General features: G+C 35.2%; 1 protein-coding gene, 1 non-coding gene and 1 pseudogene across 3 annotated transcripts; 1 reads left to right on the forward strand and 2 right to left on the reverse strand.

Annotated features, from left to right (window-relative positions):
- Positions 1-283: 283 nt before the first annotated feature.
- LOC111207805 lies at positions 284-6,493 on the reverse strand (annotated as a pseudogene).
- Positions 6,494-14,036: 7,543 nt separating this feature from the next.
- LOC125590789 lies at positions 14,037-14,143 on the reverse strand. Its single transcript, XR_007326791.1, has one exon. It is a non-coding gene; the product is annotated as a small nucleolar RNA R71 (small nucleolar RNA).
- A 5,303-nt stretch (positions 14,144-19,446) lies between these two features.
- Positions 19,447-21,077, forward strand: LOC106375374 (transcription initiation factor TFIID subunit 14b). Of its 2 annotated transcripts, none has more exons than XM_013815264.3 (6): positions 19,447-19,741; positions 19,865-19,941; positions 20,061-20,282; positions 20,363-20,550; positions 20,631-20,752; positions 20,849-21,077. In XM_013815264.3, exons 1-6 carry the CDS (start codon positions 19,637-19,639, stop codon positions 20,933-20,935), a joined length of 801 nt encoding a protein of 266 aa, XP_013670718.1. In that variant the 5' UTR covers positions 19,447-19,636; the 3' UTR covers positions 20,936-21,077. The 2 variants fall into 2 exon arrangements, with proteins under 2 accessions (XP_013670718.1, XP_013670717.1); XM_013815263.3 differs by having other exon boundaries at positions 19,449-19,741; positions 19,862-19,941.

The following is a 21,077-nucleotide window of genomic DNA, read 5'->3' on the forward strand; positions in this document are numbered from 1 at the left end:
CTGGTGCTCCATTCCATATATATGTGAATAGCATATTGAGATCACAGATTGCCATGATATTTAACGATGCATTATCGTGTCGATTCCAATACATTCCTTGTAATTCTTGTGGCACTTTTACGCAAACATGAGTCTCATCCATAGCTCCAACAAATCCACTAAAATATGGATAATATTTTGGATGTACTTCAAGTCTTTCAGGAATTCGGTATAGTTCTTGTCTTGTTGGAGTTCTGATATAATCGCATGCAAGTAATTATGTCGCTTTAAGAACTTCTTTAAATTTTCTTTTCACAGTCTCTTGATTTCGTCCAAATCTCATCCCAACATCTCATTGAACTTCATTGTGCCCGCATATTCGCAAAAATATAGCCACACTTTCCTCAATGCTTACATTTGAAGTTGGTTGAAGACCATAATTTGTTTGTAGCATGTTACATAATGTTCCGAAACATGGCAGCGACATTCGTAGGAGTTTAAGACAAGCCGCATCATCTTTTTGAAGTCGAGCCCACATATTTCTCCACTCTAAACCTTCGTCTGTCCGGGCAGGTGCTCTATGAAAATATCGCTCATAATAACTCAAAGTGGGTTGAATTATTAACTCTTCAAATTGCTCGTTTTCTAAATTTCACAACTCAATTCTATCTTCATAAGAGAGTGTGTGGATGTTTTGTGATCGCAATTGACATATACGAAATGCCTGAAAATTAATAAAGAAATATATTTTATTAGACATATAGAAATAATAATAAATAACACATTAACACACCAAAAATAATATAGAAATATTTTAAAACACATTAAAATTCATTAACACCCAACAATAATAATAATATATCACAATATTAAAACATGACAACCAGATCGCTACTCTTCGTCTCCTGAATCACTTTGATGCCCTTTATTAGGTTCTTCTGTAGTTCCCCAAATATTGAATAGACCTCCACGTCTTGGTCTTGTGATGTGCTTCTAGATTCAAAATAATTAGTGAAACCGTTACTAGTTGATGGTGATTGGTGGACCTTTGGTAAAGTATCTATGCTTGCACCTTCTGAATAGTTTTTTTGATTATTCACAGGACTTCCAACTTGATTTCCAACTGTAAATCCGAAGTGAACATTTGTTGGTGTTGTCCAGAAGAGCCGGCTTCCTGAAAATTTGATGGTTGTTGAACATGATGAAAATTTTGTGAAATGCTCTATTGCTGAGGATATGGTGGCGTACTCCATTGTTGAACATTTGGAGGTATGTTCCAACTGGGACCATTTGGAGGTACACCCCATGGTTGAGCATTTGGTGGTGTCCCCCAATATTGAACATTTGGTGGTGTTCCCCAGTGTTGCAAATTTGGAGGTGTACCCCATTGTTGTGTAGTCGGTGGTGCACCCCAGTTTTAAAAACTGTTTCCTCTTGAACTATTACCCACAGAAGATTGACTACCAGATGATAAACCTCCAGAATGTGGACTCCCAAATAACTGTCCAGAGCCCAATTGCTTTGGCATATCTTCATTGTTTCGTGATACACCAGTCATAGCTTCTAGTAGTTGCAATTTGTCCTCGTCATTACCTCCAGCTATATCAATAAAATACTTTCGCCAAAAAAACCAGCTCTTTAAGTGAGTTAATACAAGCCCAGTAAAATTTGGTGAATTTAGGAAGCTCTAAAGCAAGAAATATTTGTTCTGCTTTTTTGAATTCATCATAATCATCCTTATCAAAAGCACCTGGGCATAGTTGTTGTAGACTTTGACGTTGAAATTCTTTATATCCATTAATTGTGTCTTGCATTGTAGTCTCAAATGATTGTCTTCTTCGGTGACCTCTTGAACTACTTCATGAGTTTCTACCAGACATATGCGACGTACTCCCACGTCTTCCAGTTCCTTGTGAAATACTCTTCGAGAAGGAAGCCGAGTTGGATCTTGAATATATTCATTTGAAGGATGTGTACAGTGTTAAGGTTAACACGCTATATTTCTTCACTTTCTTGGGTTCGGGGAACATTATTTTGAGGTATGTTATCACCATCGATGTCTGAAAAACCATGCAAGTCATCTTCCTCTGTTTCTTCGTTCAATATTTGTTGTCTTCATTGACGTGACGACTGTTGAGGTTGCGAATACACATCGTGGAATACAAAACATCGTACCATCACATCCCAAAACTGTGGTGGTTCTCTTTTAAAAGATCTTGTTATTTTGCATACCTAGTAAAATTTTACGTTTATAAAAATCATAAATGTGTTGTTTATATTTATTATAGGTTAATACAATTAAAAGATTATTACCTATTCACGGGCTTCCCACCATTCGTCTGATGCATACATTTTCGAAGTCTCCGGATCAACCGTTATACCAGTAGAAGTCATGAGAAACTTCCACTTCTTATATGCTTTTTTGAAATCATCAAGTTTGTTCTTGAAAAATGCGTAATTTATATTCAAATTAAATGCACGGTTGAATTTGTCAACCATGTACTCTCTTCCAAGAACCGTAGGATCTTTAAGAGTATAATCGTTCATAGAAATTGCTTGATCAAACAAGTCAATCAATGTTTTTTTCTTGTTCATAAGTCCACATAAATCTCGACGTCTTCTACAAATTAAAAACGTTGAACTTAAAATTTTATCTAACAATATGTAATTAAAATAGTTGCATTAAATATAAAATAAAATTTCTTACTCGTGATGTAGTCTCATTGCAAACATTTGAGTTTCTTTGTTCCAAAGGATTTGTGTTTCCACGACGTCTTCCCGACATATCTAGATTTTAAAAAGGACACAAATATTATTAATATAGTTAAGTTTATTAATTAATATAATTCAATATATTAATTAAATAGTAAAATATATATACGTATTACGCCTTCAAAAGGGGAAAATTCAGCAAACACAACAAAATTGTTTAAAAACATTATTCAAACACATAATAATTATTCAACTTTATGTTTTGCAGCTTATAATTAACAAAATAATATTTTCTCTGGTTTCATTAATATATAACAAATTTTTATAAGCATAAACAGTTAATTTACTTACATACGTAGAAAGCTTCTATTTGTTGATTTTGTACGTAACAGGTCTGCTCTAGGTCTAATATTTTTATATATAACAGGAGTAAACCACATAGCGTAATCCAGATAAATACCAAAAACTTATAAAAATCGAACATTTTGTTACGTAGACAGAGACTGGGACCCAATTTTTTTTCTCGTTTAGATACCTTTAATAGTTTAACTTAACTAATTTATATGCTTTTAATAGCTTCCCATACTACCAATTACAAGCTAATATTCTTTCAGACAAAAAAAAAAGAAACGTACCTTGTTCTTGTTTGAAAACAAAAAACGTTTTTGCACCAGAGAAAAAAAAGAGAGCGAGATTATACGTCGTTTTTTGTGAGATAACTGGAATGTTTGTGCAACTGAAGTGTGAAATGAAAATGTTTGTGTAAATTGATAGTGTACGTCGTCTTTTTATAGGCTAGATATTTTAATTTTTTGTTGTATTTGAAAATAATAAAAATAATTTAAGAAATCACAAACCACCACAAACCACTGCTTTTTCACGTAAAGTGCGGGTATGGGGTGTTTACCATCTGACAACAGTACATGGTGTTTTCTCTCATTTTTTTATCAGAAAACGCAAAACGAAAAGGTAAAGTGAATGGTGACAATTTTTGTCCCGTCCGTTTCTGTTTTATGGACCATTGTTACCACTCAAACCCTAAAGTCTAAAGAGAACTTATTTAGAAATTTGATAAAAAGAAAAATGCTGAGAATGATTGAGTATAAGTGATTGGCTACCAATTGTGACTAATAAATTTTTCTATTAATTGTACTATTATAATATTAAAATATTCAAAGACCAAGGTGAGTGTGTAGCTATAGATGGTTGTATGTGTAAGATCATTTTTTTCGTATATTTATGTTGTTTTAGATAAGACTGTTACGACAGTTATGATTACTTAGTATATAGTATTTTATGTTATGTTGGCTTTTTTTGTTAAGTTGTAGTTTTAATACTAGATCTAGGCTCTGATTGGCGTTTAGCTTTAAAAAGTTTGACTTAATTCTAAAGTTCTTAAAGTATATTTTTCACCAGAATTTCTAATTTTAAAGTTCTCAAAGCCATTTTCTATTTCTCTCTCTTTCTTTTCAAAAAATGTCTACAGCTTCGTTCACGTGGTTTACAAAGAAAAATAGATTTTTCGTTATTTTATTGTAAAAAATACTTTTTTGTCTTTCCAATAATAACTAAAATACTTATTCTACTTTATATTAGTTTTATTATAAAATTTATTTGATAAATTATTCATTGTTATTTTTTCTTGTTATTTTGAGATCCATATTGTATAACTTTTGGTTTCATATATGCTTTTTCTTTATTATTGGCATAATTTTATATTTATAATAAATGATTTTAAATATTATTTACTATTTTATGATTTTGATTATTAATTTTACTTTTTCAATATTTAAAATAATACTAACAGTTTTAACAGCTAAAATATCTACAGCCAACAGTCTAAAGCAACAGCACAGCCTAAAGCGAAAGTTCGTACCAATCGGATCCTTATATTTATATTGTTTGATTTAATTATTCGAATTGGTAGATAAAATCAGTTCATCCATGTATTTTATGTTATATTGGCTTTAATTAAATGTTTGATTCTTTTCAATAAACGTCTAAATCAAACAATTTGCTTAAGGGATGTCATGTTCGCTAAAATTTGATTGGAGTGCGACATGACATATTTAACAGATTGGGAAGCCGTTTAATAAACATGTTAGACAATTTGAATTAACTGTTTGATTGACTTAAATCTAAAAATGGATAGTGAAAAAATACACTAGTGGAGCCACCCATTTTTCTCTATTCACAAATTAAGAATGTGAATAGATAGTATTTTTACCATAAATATTTAATATGGATGTTAATTTATTCCACATTCCACTAAAAACTTACCAATCAAGTGGAACATAATTGTTTATGTTTTACTTTAATCAATGTTTAATTAAAAAAATATAAACTCAACTTTACTCTATATTTTTCTATAGTGATAGTTTTTATGTTATTTTAATTCTTTGTTTTCACCATTTCATTTTTCATATTTTTCTTTTATTCGAGTTTACTTTAATGAAACCAATTTCATAATAAATTTACACTAATGAATAAGGTGGGAGGTACATAAGTGAGTTATGTTAGTTTTTTAAACATGGATGACCTGATTTTATCTGTCAATTCAATAATTGAAGTGAATGCTCTTTATCTTTCCATACATACCAAGACATCAAAATATATGATAGAAAGTTCAATAAAAAATTGTGCTTCTAAATGTGATGCATATTTATGTTAAATATAATTATTTATATTTTACTCTAATAAATATTTAAATGAAGAAACTTATAAACTTAACTTTACTCCGTATTTTTATACAATAATAACATTTAATTTATTTATCTTCATTTACTCTTGTTTCATCATTTTATTTTCCACATTTTTCTTTATGTGAGTTTAATTTAATGAAACCAATCAAAACCTATATTTATATTAATAAATAAAGTGGGATGTACATATGTGAGTTATGTTAGTTTGATAAACTTGGGTGAACTTTTTTTCTGCCAATTCGAATAATTGTATCAGATGTTCTTTATCTTTTCACACATACCAAGACATTATAAAAACTATGACGGAAAATGTAAAACAACCGTGCTAGTAAATATGACGCATACCTTCTCATTATATTCACTAACTAGGAGAATATATATAACTAAGTAATCATGATAGTCATAACAATCTTATCTAAAAAAATGTAAATTTATAAAAGAAAATGATCCTACACATGCATCCATCTATAGTTAATTACACACTCACCTTGATATTTTTGAATATTTTAAAATATCTTGCGTTTGATCCTTACAAACTTAAAAAAATAAAGTGTGAGATTATCTTAGATGATGAGTATAATGAGATGATATGTATTCTATTTACAAGCACAATTGTTTTACATTTTTTCACATTTTTAATGTCTTGGTACGTGTGGAAAGATTAAAAAAAAGCATCCACTACAATTATTCGAATTGGCAGATAAAATTATTCAATAATGTTTTGAAAAACTAAATTAACTTACTTATGTACCTCTCACTTTATTCAATAATGTAAATTTGGGTTCTGACTGGTTTCATTGGAGTAAACACAAATAAAAGAAAAATTTGGAAAATGAAATGGTGATACAAGATTAAATGAAGAAAATTAAAATAAATGTTATTACTGTAGAAAAATAAAGAGCTAAATTGATGCATAACTTTTATCCATTTAAAAAAATGATTAGAGTAAAACAAAAATAATTTTTTTTTTGATTGGTAACTTTTAGTGGAATGTGGAGCAAATTAACATTTGAAGTAAATATTTATGACAAAAATATTATTCATTTACACTCTAAATTTGTGAATAGAGAAAAATATGGACGGACTCCATAAGTGTATTATTCACTTTTTCATTTTCTATTCTCAAACTTAAGTCAATCAAATTGTCTAAAATGTTAGTTCCTTGCTTTCTTGATGAAGAAGTAAAGTAAGATGATAAAACAAACATTATGCATGTAAGAACGATTCGTTTACGTTACCTTAATAATCCAGCCCTGACCAAAATCTTTTCAATTTCTTATGATTCTTACCAACAAATTTTCCTATGTTTTGAAGTATATTAGAATTGTACCTTCGGATAATTCTAATACTGAGCCCAATGAAAAAATTCACGTCCAAGTCAAAAATGAAATTACTGGGAAACAAATCCAAGAAAGCCCAAAAATAAAAGTGCGGAGAAAAGAACTTATTGTACAAAAAACGTTATTGTGCTCATTTACTCTATACGCGTGTTATGATAGAGTGAGCTGGAAAGGTTCCGTCTTTCCAGAGAAATTCAAGAGAGCTATATTATGTTCTCACCAAAAGACGGAGTTGTCGAGTAAGGATTAGCCAAAGTCAGTTACGTAAGAATCAACCAATAAAACATAAAGAAATAAAAGCGTGATCTGAGTAGGCAGACCTACATAATGCATATAGGGTAAACGAGGACTCTGGTCAGCTTTCAGCTGTCGAGTAAGGAGTGGCAAGCCTTTAGAAATCCGAGAAAAGCGGGGGATTACTCTATACAGTGCGTTCTATTATTGCCTCTTATTCCTGAGGGAGTGGTCGTAATTAAGTTGAGTGACAATACCTGCAAAAAAGACTCTTTGATTTTGAGGGGCGGACTTTTATCTAGGAGAGAATTATTCAGCGTACTTAACTACTCAAATTAAAGTTCTATATTTTCTGGAATCATGTTACGTAAGAATACTAATTAAGCTAAGATAATAATACTAATAATAAAGGATTTCTTCGCCTGGGCCTATAAATAGCAGCTTCTTGTAGTCTGTATTTGACATCGACAAGAAAGATGGATCTTGATATGATTGCAGCTAACCTTGAAACCATTGAAAACCAAATTCGAAGGCTGGAGGAGAAAAAGCGAGATTCTGAGCTTTTTATCTTTCCACACATACCAAGACATAAAAAAACGGTGACAGAAAATGCAAAAAAGTGGTGCTAGTAAATGTGACGCATATCTTCTCATTATACTCACCATCTAAGAGATTAAACGTAGGAGATGTTAAGATATTTAAGATATTCAAGGATCAAACGTAGGAGATGTTAAGATATTCAAAAAGACCAAGGTGAATTTGTAGCCATGTATGGTTGCATGTGTAGGATCATTTTCTTTCGTAGATTTACATTGTTTTAGATAAGATTGTTAGAATTGTTGTGATAACTTAGTTATATGTATTCTATGTTATGTTGGCTCGAATTGAATGTTTGATTCTATTCAATGAGTGTCTAAATCAGGAAATGTGCTTAAGAATTGTGATGTTCGATAAGATTTGATTGGTTACATGATGTCATGTTTAATGAATTGGGATGGTTAACTCATTTAATTGGTCGTTTAATAAACATTTTAAACAATTTGAATTAACTATTTAATTGACATAAGTTTGGAAATGGAAAATGAAAAAAGTGAATAATACACTAGTAGGAGCCGTCCACATTTTTTCTCTATTCGTAAATTAAAAGTGTGAATGAATAATATTTTTAGCATAAATTTCCTCCACATTCTTAAAAATATACCAATATAAGTTAAACATAACTATTTATGTTTTCATTTAATCACTGTTTAAATGGATAAATGTATACACTGATTTTTGCTATATATTTTTCTACAGTAATAACAATTATTTTATTTTTCTTCATGTATTTTTGTTTCACCATTTCGGTTTCTACATTTATTTATTTATTTGAGTTTAGTCTCATGAAAACAACCAGAACCCAAATTTACATTAATAAATAAAGTGGGAGGTACGTAAATGAGTTAGGTTAGTTTTTCTAAACATGAATGAATGTTTTTATCTGTCAATTCAAATAATTGTAGTGTATGCTCTTTTTCTTTTCATACGTACCAAGACATCAAAAAGATGTAACAGAAATTTAAAAACAATTGTGATTGTAAATATGACACACATCTTTTCATTATACTCATCATCGAAGAAAATCTTACACTTTATACTATGTTGTTTTGGCTTGGATTGAATGTTCATTTTTTTCAATGAGCGTCTAAATCAAACAATGTGCTTAATGGATGTGATGTTCGCTAAGATTTGATTAGATTGCATGAGGACATGTTTAATGGATTAGAAGGCCAAGTCGCTCATGTGGTCGTTTAATGAACATGTTAGACAATTTGAATTAACTAAGTGGTTGGTTTAAATTTGAGAATGGAAAGTGGAAAAATGTAAAAAATACACTAGTGAAAACCACCCACTTTTTTTTCCATTCACAAATTAAGAGTGTGAATGTGAATATTATTTTTAACATAAATATTTAATCTAAATGTTAATTTACTCCACATTCCACTAAAGAATTACCAATCAAGTGAAAATAACTATTATATTTTACTCTAATCAATGTTTAAATGGAGAAAAATATACGCTCAGCTTTACTCTATATTTTTATACAGTAATAATATTTATTTTATTTTTATTCTTTTAATTTTGTTTTCACCATTTCATTTTCCACATTTTTCTTTTTACTTGCATTTACTCTGATGAAACCAATCCGATAATAAATTTAAATTAATTAATAATATGGAAGGTACATAAGTGAGTTAGGCTGTTTTTTAAACATTGATGAACTGTTTTTATCTGTCAATTCGAATTACTGTAATGAATGCTTTTTATTTTACCACACATACTAAGACATCAAAAAATCAAAAGTGATAAAAAATGCAAAAAAATAGTGGTTGTAAATAGAACGCATTTCTTCTTATTATACTTATCATCTAAAAAATATTACATTTTATTCTCTCCAAGTTTTCAAGGATCAAATGCAAGAAATGTTAAAATATTCAAAAAGAATAAGGAAATGTGTAACTATTGATGGTTGCATGTGTAGGACCAATTTTTCCGTTGATCTATGTTGTTTTAAATAAGATTGTTATGACTGTTATGATTATTTAGTTATTTTTATTCTATGTTATGTTGGCTTGAATTGAATGTTCAGTTTTTTTTTCCAATGAGCATCAAAATCGATCCAAAAGATGAAACTTAGTTCAAATTTTATTATTCTACTACTAAAGATGTCTTAATTTGTTTTATGTTTTTGTAATATCTTTAACATTTTGTGTAAACCAATCATTTCATTTACTTTCATATAATTTTTTTAAAAATTAGGTTTTCGTATATGCCAACTACGTCACAAGGAGTTCAGTTTCTAAATTATGAAGAGAGAGTAGAGTTGTAGAATTTGGTGAATGAACAATTTGAAGAGTTGATTATTCAACCGACTTTGAGTTACTAAAATGAATATTTTGAAAGAGGATCAATCCAAATTATTTGGCTTCGGTTACAAGAAGATCATGCAGCTTATCTTCAATTATTATGAATATCACATGATTGCTTCAGAACATTGTGTCATCAAATGGAAGCAAATTATGGGTAGGGACCAACACTGAATTTAAACAGTGAAGAGACTGTAGCCATGTTTCTACGGATATGTGGATACAATGAAGTTTAATGAGATGTTAGACTACGATTTGGTCAAAACCTATAAACAAAGAAAACAAGTTAAATTGCTTAGAGCGACTGAGTTACTTGCTTATAATTATATTCACACTCCGACATGGTAAAAACTAAATAGAATTCGTGATTGACTTATGGATAGAAAATATTGTCAATTATAACGGATTTGTTGGATCAATGGACATGGTTCATGTGTGTGTGAAGGTCAAGCCAGAGTTACAAGGAATGAATTGAGATCGACATGATAGAACATCTTTTAATATCATGACCATTTGTGTTTAGATATGTTGTTCACATATGTTTGGAAAAGAACCGCATACGGCATAATCTTGTCATGATAAATCATTTCTTACAATGGCGCAAAACAATCATCGTGAATTTCTTTTACCACCACCAGATAATATGATGTTCTTGACTTTAGCTATTCAAATAAACAAGTTTTTTTTCTCCATATAGATCATCACGAAATATGGTCGTTTGGTATCTTATGTAGCAGTAACTTTTTAATCGTTAGCATGTACCTTTGCGTTTAGTTATTGAAAAAAACATTTGGAGTTTGGAAAAAAAAATGAAGAATTGATTTTTTGTGAATTTTCAAGACATAGTATTGATGTGCAAAGGAGATTGGTATTAGCTACAATGAGTCTTCATAATTTAAAGATGATGTATTTGCTGAAATAATGGGACAAACATATGTTGAAAACACCGAACTGGAGAATGATACTAAAGACATGAAAACGCTGGATGCAAATATCAGAGAGTATATTGTAAACACACTATGAGTCGTAAAAATATTATGTAATACTGTTTTTCTAATAATGTATTTAAATTTATGTTATGTATTTGATTTTTGATAAAATAATATGTAATTGTTTGAGTTAATCTTTTTTTAAAAAAATAGTAATAAACCTTTCTCTTTCTAAACTTTTTCTCCAACCTCTCACTACAAAACTTCTTAACTAAGCCTGCGTTCGGTGACCGGCGGTGAGCTCCGTCGTCGGTCACCACCACCAACTTTTGTCTTTTGATGTAATATATTCGGTCCGGTACCGACTCTACTTCCGCTCTGTCGGACTTCCTCTTTCGCTAGGCGAGTCTATGTTGGATTTTCTCTTTCGCTAGGCGATTTTTTTCTTTTGTTGTGTTTATCGGTTTCAATCAGGGCTGATCTTCATGATATCTTCTATCCCTGCTTTGAACCGATCAATAATCATCCGATCTTCATGATTGGATAACTGTCAATATTTGCTTTTCACTTCGAGCTTAACTTCATCCCGTAGAATACTCAATCAAATATCTTCTTCATCGCTCACTCTGATCTCTTTTTGATGAGAATCAGTCTCTACTCTGTTTATTTAACCGTCCAAGGCATTCAAGTGGAGCATCTCTAATAAGAAGGAAGAAGACTTTGATGGTTAGCTTGAATCGTTTGTGAAGTGGATTCAGGAGAGTCCGGCGTTGTTTCAACGGTCCGGCAAAGGGTCTTTTGATTCCAATTATCCTTGGAGTTAATTCCGGTGAAGCAAGACCTCTTTTATTGAGTGTTTGCGTTAAAGTGAGAAGCATGTAAATTGGTATTGGACTTGCGATTAGGTTTCAGATGCTACAACAGTGGCAAACAGAAAAGATCGGAAGTGGTGAAGATGAAGCTCCCACGGTGGAGAAGCTCTTGCGGCGGAGAAACTCTCGGTGGCCATCTGATATCTTGCATATTTACATTGTTTTATCCATTCACCCATGTGCATTTTGATCATATAGACTAGGATTTAGCCATGTTTAGGTTGCATTTTGCATACATGAGTCTTTATCAGGTATTGGAGTACCACATGGAGCTCTTGGAGGCATTTGGGTACATTTGGAGCTCAAAAGAAGTGTTTAAAGCGATTAACGGACGAGCAGCGCACCAGAGCGACCTCACCGGAGCGACGCCGTGAAGTCGCTGTGACACACATCCCGAAGCGATCCAGCCAGAGCGACATGGAGAGGTCGCTCGCGTTTCTATCGTGAGACACCCCTCTCAGAGCGACTTGCCAGAGCGACGCTCCGAGGTCGCTCGCGTTTCCATGGCGAGACGACACAAAATGAAGCCCGGAGCGACCTCTCAGAGCGACCCACTGAGGTCGCTCCCGAATTCCGGAGCGACTTGTTGGAGCGACGCACCAAGGTCGCTCGCGTCCTCTCGTCCTGGAGCGACCCCTCAGAGCGACCTACCAAGGTCGCTCCCAGCCAGAGCGACCAGCTCAAGTCGCTCACGTTTTGACGGGCCGAGACACGAAGAAACGCGTCGGGAGCGACCTCCTGGGAGCGACTATGCTAGGTCGCTCCGCGTGTTTGATTGGACGATTTTTATGTTATTTCAGGGGCCTTTTGATCATTTGTTTTATTGTTTTTAGATTGCCTAAACCTAAGTTAAGTACTTGGGGAGCCACCAGAGAAAAAACAATCTCTTTTCCAGAGAAGAACTAGTGAAAACTTCTTTTGATTCAGATTGGATTGCTCTCGTCTTGTGTTCTTGTTGATTTCTTATCTATTTCTCTACATGATTAACCTGAAATCCACCATGGGTTTAAGAGGAATCATGGAGATTAGTGAGTAATCACTTTTTGAATTCATGGGTTAGGGAGATTAATGGTGATTAGGTTAGTTTTAGGATGTTTTAGTGTAGATCATTCTTGTTCCTTGCTAGTAGAGTATTCATAATGCATCTTCTGAGTTGGCCACTCAAAAATTGATCTTTCGGCATTTCCCACCCACAAGGTGTTTGATGAAATGCCTGAGACAACTCTCCTAAGCTTTTAACATACTTTACCAAAGACATTTGTTGTTAAAGGTGTTAAGATAGCCAATAGACTTGTTAGTAATGATTGCTTTCATATTATTCAACCAAAGACATTTGATGTTTGAGATATGTTAGTAAATGAACATTCATCTAGACATAGAGTTTGTTTAAGATTGTGTCTAAGCTTAAGGTTGATAGTTTGATTGATCGTTTGCCATCCTTAGTTCGAAACTTGATCACCCAAGATCTAATCCCTATGCCCATGAGTTCTCTTTTCCCTTAGTAAAGAAAGTCATTTCATTTATCATTAATCATTAGTTTAGAAACCTCTTAAATCATTGGTTGCACTTAGATTAAGTGAGTACTTGCATTCTCAGTGCTTGAAATTCCTCAGAACTGGTTCGACAATTACTATACTACAACATTTGTCTTAGGAGCCTTGAAAATTCCTAACATTAAATTGGCGCCGTTGCCAAATTCTGAGTAGATTTAAACATTGAGATTTAGTCACTTGCTTGAGACTAAGTCATTTTTATTTTCTTTTGTTACTGATTCTCCTTCTTCACCTCCCTTTTACTTTACAGGTGTGTGAACCTGAGGAGCAAGGGTCCATCAAACCTAGTTCCAAGAGCCGCATACATCAGAGCTTTAGAGAGAGAGTGTGCTAGAAAGAGACGAGAAGAAGAGCAACAGTCTCACTTGCAGAGATTGGATACTGATATGGGAGACATACCTCAAAATGATGCCAACAACGTTCCACACAACTAACAGCGAGCAGCTCGACCCATTGGCACTTACGACCGCCCCAACATACATGGTCATAGATTCGGAATCCGAGCACCAGCTGTGGCAGCCAATAACTTTGAGGTCAAGTCAGGACTCCTCAACGTGATCGAGAACAACAAGTATCATGGCTTGGCTCTAGAGGACCCATTTGATCACTTGGATAGGTTCGACAGCTACTGTGGGTTGTCAAAAACCAATGGTGTGTCTGAGGACGCCTTGAAGCTGAAGTTATTCCCTTTCTCTTTAGGGGATAAGGCACGTCAGTGGGAGAAGTCTCTACCCAGCGACTCTATCACTACTTGGGATGAGTGCAAGAGAGCATTCTTGGAGAAACTCTTCTCATCCTCAAGAACTGCTAAGCTGAGAAATGAGATCTCCAGTTTCCAACAGAAGAACTTGGAATATTTCAGTGAAGCCTGGGAGAGATTCAAGGGCGACCAAGCTCAATGCCCACACCATGGTTTCTCTAAGGAGAGCTTGCTGAGCACATTCTATCGTGGTGCTCTTCCTAAGTACATGGCCAGACTGGATACAGCTAGCAATGGGTTCTTTTTGGGGAGAACTGAGGAAGATGCAGAGGAGCTGGTTGACAACATGGTAAAGAGTACAGTGGAGACCACGACAGAAGTAGTCAAACAGATGATAAGCAGACGAGGAAGGAGTTGAAAGCTCTACAGGATAAGATAGACATCCTCCTTGCTGATAAATCCACACAAGAGCAGCTGCACTTTGTTGGTAACCCAAGCCAAAAGACACCACCTGTTGTCCATGAGGTTGAGGGTTTGGAAGGTCAGGAAGAGCTGTGTTTCATCAACAACAATGGTAGCTGGTACAAAAAAGAGCCCAACTTTCAGTACAACAACTACCAACAGAAATCCAATCCCAACAACCAACAGAGTGGTTATCCGCCTCGAAACAACCAGCAAGGCAGCTATCAACCTCAACAAAACCCCTCATCTGGTTCCTCTGCTCCTCAAGAGAGCAGCACTGACACCCTCCTGAAACAAATCTTGGAGTCTCAGACTAGAAGTGATAAGCATGTTGGTTATGAGTTGAAGAACTTTCATTCCAAGATTGATGAGAGCTACAATGAGCTCAACAACAAGTTCTCACATCTTGCTTCTACAGTCAAGAATTTAGAGAATCAGTTTGCTTCAATGAACACTCACCAGACTCGCCAGCAAGGATCTCTACCTAGAAAATCTGACCAAAACCCCAAGGAGCCCAAAGCTATCACCCTTAGGAGTGGTAAACAGTTACCTCCTACAACCCTCACTAGGGATGCTGAGAAACTAGGCGAGGAGGTGGCCATCAACTTAGATGATGAAGTGGTGATTGTTGATGAGAAAATCAATGATGAAATCTTGGAGAAGATTGTGGAAGCCAAGGGTAAAGGAAAGGTTGGGGAAGAGAAGAAAACAGTGAAGGATGGTGAAGTTCTTGCTCCAGCAAGTGAGAATTCTTTTGTTCTTCCTCCCTATGAACCCAAACTACCATTCCCTGGTAGATTCAAGAGGCAGCTGCTAGAGAAGTACAAGGCTTTGTTTGAGAAGCAAATGAGTGAAGCTCAGGTTTCAATGTCCATCATCGATGCTTTCATGTTGATTCCTCAATACAACAAGTTCCTGAAAGATGTTGTAGATGCAAAGAAGAAGGAAATGGAAAGCATGATGATTCTTACCCATGAGTGCAGTGCCATCATCCAAAGGCTTGATGTTCCAGAGAAGTTAGAGGATCCATGATGCTTCACACTACCTTGTGCTCTTGGACCTATGGTATTTGAGAAATGTCTCTGCGATTTGGGAGCTAGTGTCAGTGTGATACCTTTGTCTGTTGCAAAGAAGCTTGGATTCACTCAGTATAAGAAGTGTAGACTCTCTCTGGTGTTAGCTGATCGTTCAGTGAAGTACCATGTGGGCATCTTAGAGGACCTACCTGTGAAGATTAGAAGGTATGAGATACCTACAAATTTTGTGGTGCTTGAGATGGGTGAGGAGGCTCAAGACCCATTGATTCTCGGAAGGCCATTCTTAGCTACAGCAGGAGCAATTGTTAAGGTGAAAGAGGGCACGATTGATCTCCATTTGGGTAAAGGGCATGTTCTCCACTTTGACATCAAGGAGAAAATGAAGAAATCAACAGTGTTTGGGCAAGTCTTCTACATTGAAGAGATGGGCACTCTTGCTGATGAGCACCTTGAAGAGTTACCACCTGAGGACGAGGAGGAGGGAGCATCTCCCTCTACTCATTCCCCATAGAAGGTAACCCACTACTTTCCCTTGTATATACCATTTCGTTTTTGCATATTAGTTTTCTCTTTTTGGGTATCTCTCTCTCCTTGACAACACAGAGACTGTGTCATTTAAGTTTGGGAGAGGTACCAAGTATTTGATCACGCTTGCTTTGATGATTTTGAGCCTCATGCATTGCATTATACATATATCTTTGCATAAAAAAAAATCATTTAGTTTGCATCATTTGCATTTCTAGGAGAGTCTAGAGCATATAGGTTGCATTTACTTGCATTGGGAGCAATGATTTGAAATGCCTTGTAAAGAACATTACTTTGCACCTGAGTAGCTTATGCACCTCTCAAAAACACTTGTATGCTTTGAGCCTTGAAAACTCTTCCTGAAACTTGTTGATTGCTGAAACTCAGTCTTAGAAGCCAACTACAACCTTATTTGAACTGGACGAACTTAATGCATCTTGCTCATGGTCCCTTGGGTACTGAGTCATGGATATACACACTTGAGTTGTCACATCCTTTACGCCAATCTTTTTGACAAACTCGAGTGGTACACCATTCCCAAAACTATTTCCTCCTTTTGAGCTTTCATTATTTGATGAGTGAGACCTTTTTCGGAAAGCCTTACATGTGCATAATGTTGAGAGTATCGGGATCAACAATGCTTGGTCTTCATTCTTGCTAGATTAGGCACTCTATTGTCTAGCTATAGGTGGGGGTGAGTGTTGTGACTATGGTTTGGAAGCATGAAAAGTTCGAAGGAAAAGAATAGACTCTTTGTGTTTAAATGGATAATCTTATTGGAATTAATAAATAAACGTCTAGCTCGAGTTTATGAAAAGTCTTGGCCCCCGAAAAATATAAAAAAATAAAAAAAAATAAAAAAAAAAAGAGAAAAAGAAAGAAAAGGGGGTTAGCAAAGTTGTTTAGAGCTAAGATTTGTTTAGAAGTTGAGAGAATCCTTTATAGATTTCAAAGAAAAAAAGTTTTATGTGTAAAGTATTCTTGGGATCTTTTGGTGAGAGATGGGAGTTGGGTTTGACATTGGGAAGTGATTGTGTAACTTGTATGTTTGGGAAAATGGTAGAACAATGGAGATTGAGCATTGTATGCATGAGTTGATCCATTTCTTAGATATATTATGTGCAATGTCAAGGCTACTTGTTTTGAGAGTAAACCACTTTAAAAGATCATGGATTTTGAACCTCTTGACCCACTTGAATAAAAGTCTTCCCTTACTCAACCAAATGATTTGGACCAATTGACCATTTGCAAGAATTCACTTGATGATATGCTTAATGAACTTGAGAGTTGGCTGATTTGCATGTGTGAATGCATGATGATGAGTGTAGGGATGAAAAGAGTTGAATAGGCCTAGAGAAGCTATAGTATAATAAGAGAGGGTGTACTAATGCTGAATTTAGATGTTGATTTGAGTGCTTTGTGTGTTTCTTTTGGCTATGAGTTCCCACCTTCAAACCTCTCTCCCTATGAGTTCTAGAAAGTTCACTTGAGGACAAGTAAAAGAATAAGTTTGGGGGAGTTGATATCTTGCATATTTACATTGTTTTATCCATTCACCCATGTGAATTTTGATCATATAGACTAGGATTTAGCCATGTTTAGGTTGCATTTTGCATACATGAGTCTTTATCAGGTATTGGAGTACCACATGGAGTTCTTGGAGGCATTTGGGTACATTTGGAGCTCAAAAGAAGTGTTTAAAGCAATTAACGGACGAGCAGCGCACCAGAGCGACCTCACAGGAGCGACGCCGTGAAGTCGCTGTGACAAACATCCCGGAGCGATCCAGCCAGAGCGACATGGAGAGGTCGCTCGCGTTTCTATCGTGAGACATCCCTCTCAGAGCGACTTGCCAGAGCGACGCTCCGAGGTCGCTCGTGTTTCCATGGCGAGACGACACAAAATGAAGCCCGGAGCGACCTCTCAGAGCGACCCACTGAGGTCGCTCCCGAAGTTCGGAGCGACTTGTTGGAACGACGCACCAAGGTCACTTGCGTCCTCTTGTCCAGAGACACCAAAATCGAGCATCCTGGAGCGACCCCTCAGAGCGACCTACCAAGGTCGCTCCCAGCCAGAGCGACCAGCTCAAGTCGCTCGCGTTTTGACGGGGCGAGACACGAAGAAACACGTCGGGAGCGACCTCCTGGGAGCGACTATGCTAGGTCGCTCCGCGTGTTTGATTGGACGATTTTTATGTTATTTCAGGGGCCTTTTGGTCATTTGTTTTATTGTTTTTAGATTGCCTAAACATAAGTTAAGTACTTGGGGAGCCACCAGAGAAAAAAACAATCTCTTTTCCAGAGAAGAACTAGTGAAAACTTCTTTTGATTCAGATTGGATTGCTCTCGTCTTGTGTTCTTGTTGATTTCTTATCTATTTCTCTACATGATTAACCTGAAATCCACCATGGGTTTAAGAGGAATTATGGAGATTAGTGAGTAATCACTTTTTGAATTCATGGGTTAGGGAGATTAAGGGTGATTAGGTTAGTTCTAGGAAGTTTTAGTGTAGATCATTCTTGTTCCTTGCTAGTAGAGTATTCATAATGCATCTTCTGAGTTGACCACTCAAAAGTTGATCTTTAGGCATTTCCCACCCACAAGGTGTTTGATAAAATGCCTGAGACAACTCTCCTAAGCTTTTAACATACTTTACCAAAGACATTTGTTGTTAAAGGTGTTAAGATAGCCAATAGACTTGTTAGTAATGATTGCTTTCATATTATTCAACCAAAGACATTTGATGTTTGAGATATGTTAGTAAATGAACATTCATCTAGACATAGAGTTTGTTTAAGATTGTGTCTAAGCTTAAGGTTGATAGTTTGATTGATCGTTTGCCATCCTTAGTTCGAAACTTGATCACCCAAGATCTAATCCCTATGCCCATGAGTTCTCTTTTCCCTTAGTAAAGAAAGTCATTTCATTTATCATTAATCATTAGTTTAGAAACCTCTTAAATCATTGGTTGCACTTAAATTAAGTGAGTACTTGCATTCTCAGTGCTTGAAATCCCTCAGAAATGGTTCGACAATCACTATACTACAACATTTGTCTTACGAGCCTTGAAAACTCCTAACATCACCATCCTTTGTGAAGGACACGTGGTGTTTCATGCAGTTTCTTCAATTGACGCGTGGAAGATGAGCTAGCAGTAACCGTTTTCGATTTGGACTTCATTGTAATTTTCTGAACCTTTTGTATTAGTTTAATACCAATATGTAATCAAGTCCATTGGGCTAGATATAATGAAAAGAAAGTTGACAAAAAAAAAATAGTAATAAAAATTAAGTATAAATTTTACATTTTCATATAAACAAATATTTTATACCGTTTGATTCGTGGTTATACAGTTATAAATATGCATATGTTTTACTTTGTTCACTTGGACCGGGGCATTTCACTGGGCCTGCAGCCTAAAGAAAAAACGAACTGGGCTTGGCTTTAGATAGGAGTAGATTATTATCTTGCCGCAAAATAGTGAAAATAATAATAATAAAAAACAAATAAAAACCCTAAAATTGGAGAACGAATAGTTGAGATCGCCGTTTGGATCGGGTTTCTCTGAACCCATCGGAAAGCTGAAAAGAAAAAAAGAGATCTGAAGAGAGAAGAACAAAACTGAGTTTCTCTCCTTTCCAACCTTGTACTTATGTCCGAATGAAATTATTAGTTACGCAAAAGGAATGACGAGTAGCTCGTCATCTAAGAAACAAGCTCAAGATCCGCCTGAAACCTCCGAGCCCACTTTGAAATCCCTCAGAACCAAGATGACCAAATCCGACGAAAAGGTGTTGTCTTGTCTCTAGACTTCCTCCATTTTTTTTAGATTCAAAAAGCCAGTAAATACTAACAAAAATCATATATTTTTTTATTGTTGTTGTTTTGGTAATGTTTTATTTAATGGACAGAAGAAGCTTAAAGACATTGAGATAAGCGTTCCACTTGTGTATGGCAACATTGCTTCCTGGCTTGGCAAGAAGGCTAGCGAGTAAGTCTTTTCTTCTCTGTCTGTAAGTTAATTTTAAAGTCAGCTACTTTCTTAATTTCCAAAAGAATCCAGTTTATATTTTGACAATACCCTTCAACTGAATGGATATGTTTCTGCAGATACCAATCTCACAAATGGTCTGTATATGTTCGTGGGGCAACTAACGAAGACATCAGTGTTGTAATAAAGAAAGTTGTCTTCCAGCTTCACTCTAGTTTCAACAACCCCACAAGAGTCATCGAGGAGCCTCCATTCGAGGTTTCCGAATCTGGCTGGGGAGAATTCGAGATTGCTATTACATTGCATTTCCACAGCGACGTCTGTGACAAGCCATTGAGTTTGTAAGTCTCCCATTATAGTTATCGCATGCCATCGATTGAACACATTATATCACTTACGAGTTTTGGTGTACAAAAAACAGATATCATCACTTAAAGTTATACCCAGAAGATGAATCAGGTCCTTTGACTATGAAGAAGCCTGTGGTTGTGGAACACTACGACGAGATTGTGTTTCCTGATCCTTCTGAAAGTTTTCTTTCCAGGGTTCAGAATCACCCCGCTTTGACGTTTCCTAGACTACCCTCTGGTTACAACTTGCCTGCTCCTAGTAAGCTTCTCTTCATTCTACTTTAGTTGATTCATGTTCTTGTAAAATGACTTCTTTACACAACCTGCATTTTTGAATAGTGCAAGTTGATGATAACGGGAAAAAGAAGAGAGGTGATACTAAAGATCATAGCTTGGGACAATGGTTCACGAGCTTCTCTGAAGCTGATGAGTTGTTACAGCTTGCGGCTGCTCGTCAACAGGTAATTAATTAATTAACCAAAGATGGAATAAAGTTACATTTTTCTTGGTGTATGTTTTGATGATTTGTTTCGTTTTTTAAATTCATTGTTCGATAGGTTCAAGCTCATATTGCTAAACTCAGGCGACAAATAAGTTTGCTCGAGGGACAGAATCAGACCATCAAAACAGGTTCTGATCCGTGAAGTTGTTGCCAGTTTCCATTGAGTTGCTTTGTTGTAACATTAATGTGTACCAGTATTAGCTTAGAGTTCGTACCATTCCTTTCATTTTGTATTTGATAAAAATAAAAAAAAGATTAGTTGAAAAAACCCTCTAGGGTGATTC

This window comes from Brassica napus, chromosome C7, assembly GCF_020379485.1.
Source record: "Brassica napus cultivar Da-Ae chromosome C7, Da-Ae, whole genome shotgun sequence".
In the NCBI taxonomy this organism is placed as follows: Eukaryota; Viridiplantae; Streptophyta; class Magnoliopsida; order Brassicales; family Brassicaceae; genus Brassica; species Brassica napus.

Coding starts and splice junctions, on each gene's coding strand:
- LOC106375374 (XM_013815263.3), top strand. CDS start 19,637: ATGACGAGTAGCTCGTCATCTAAGAAACAAGCTCAAGATCCGCCTGAA. Junction 20,283..20,362: donor TGTGACAAGCCATTGAGTTT/GTAAGTCTCCCA, acceptor TACAAAAAACAG/ATATCATCACTTAAAGTTAT. Junction 20,753..20,848: donor TTGCGGCTGCTCGTCAACAG/GTAATTAATTAA, acceptor ATTGTTCGATAG/GTTCAAGCTCATATTGCTAA.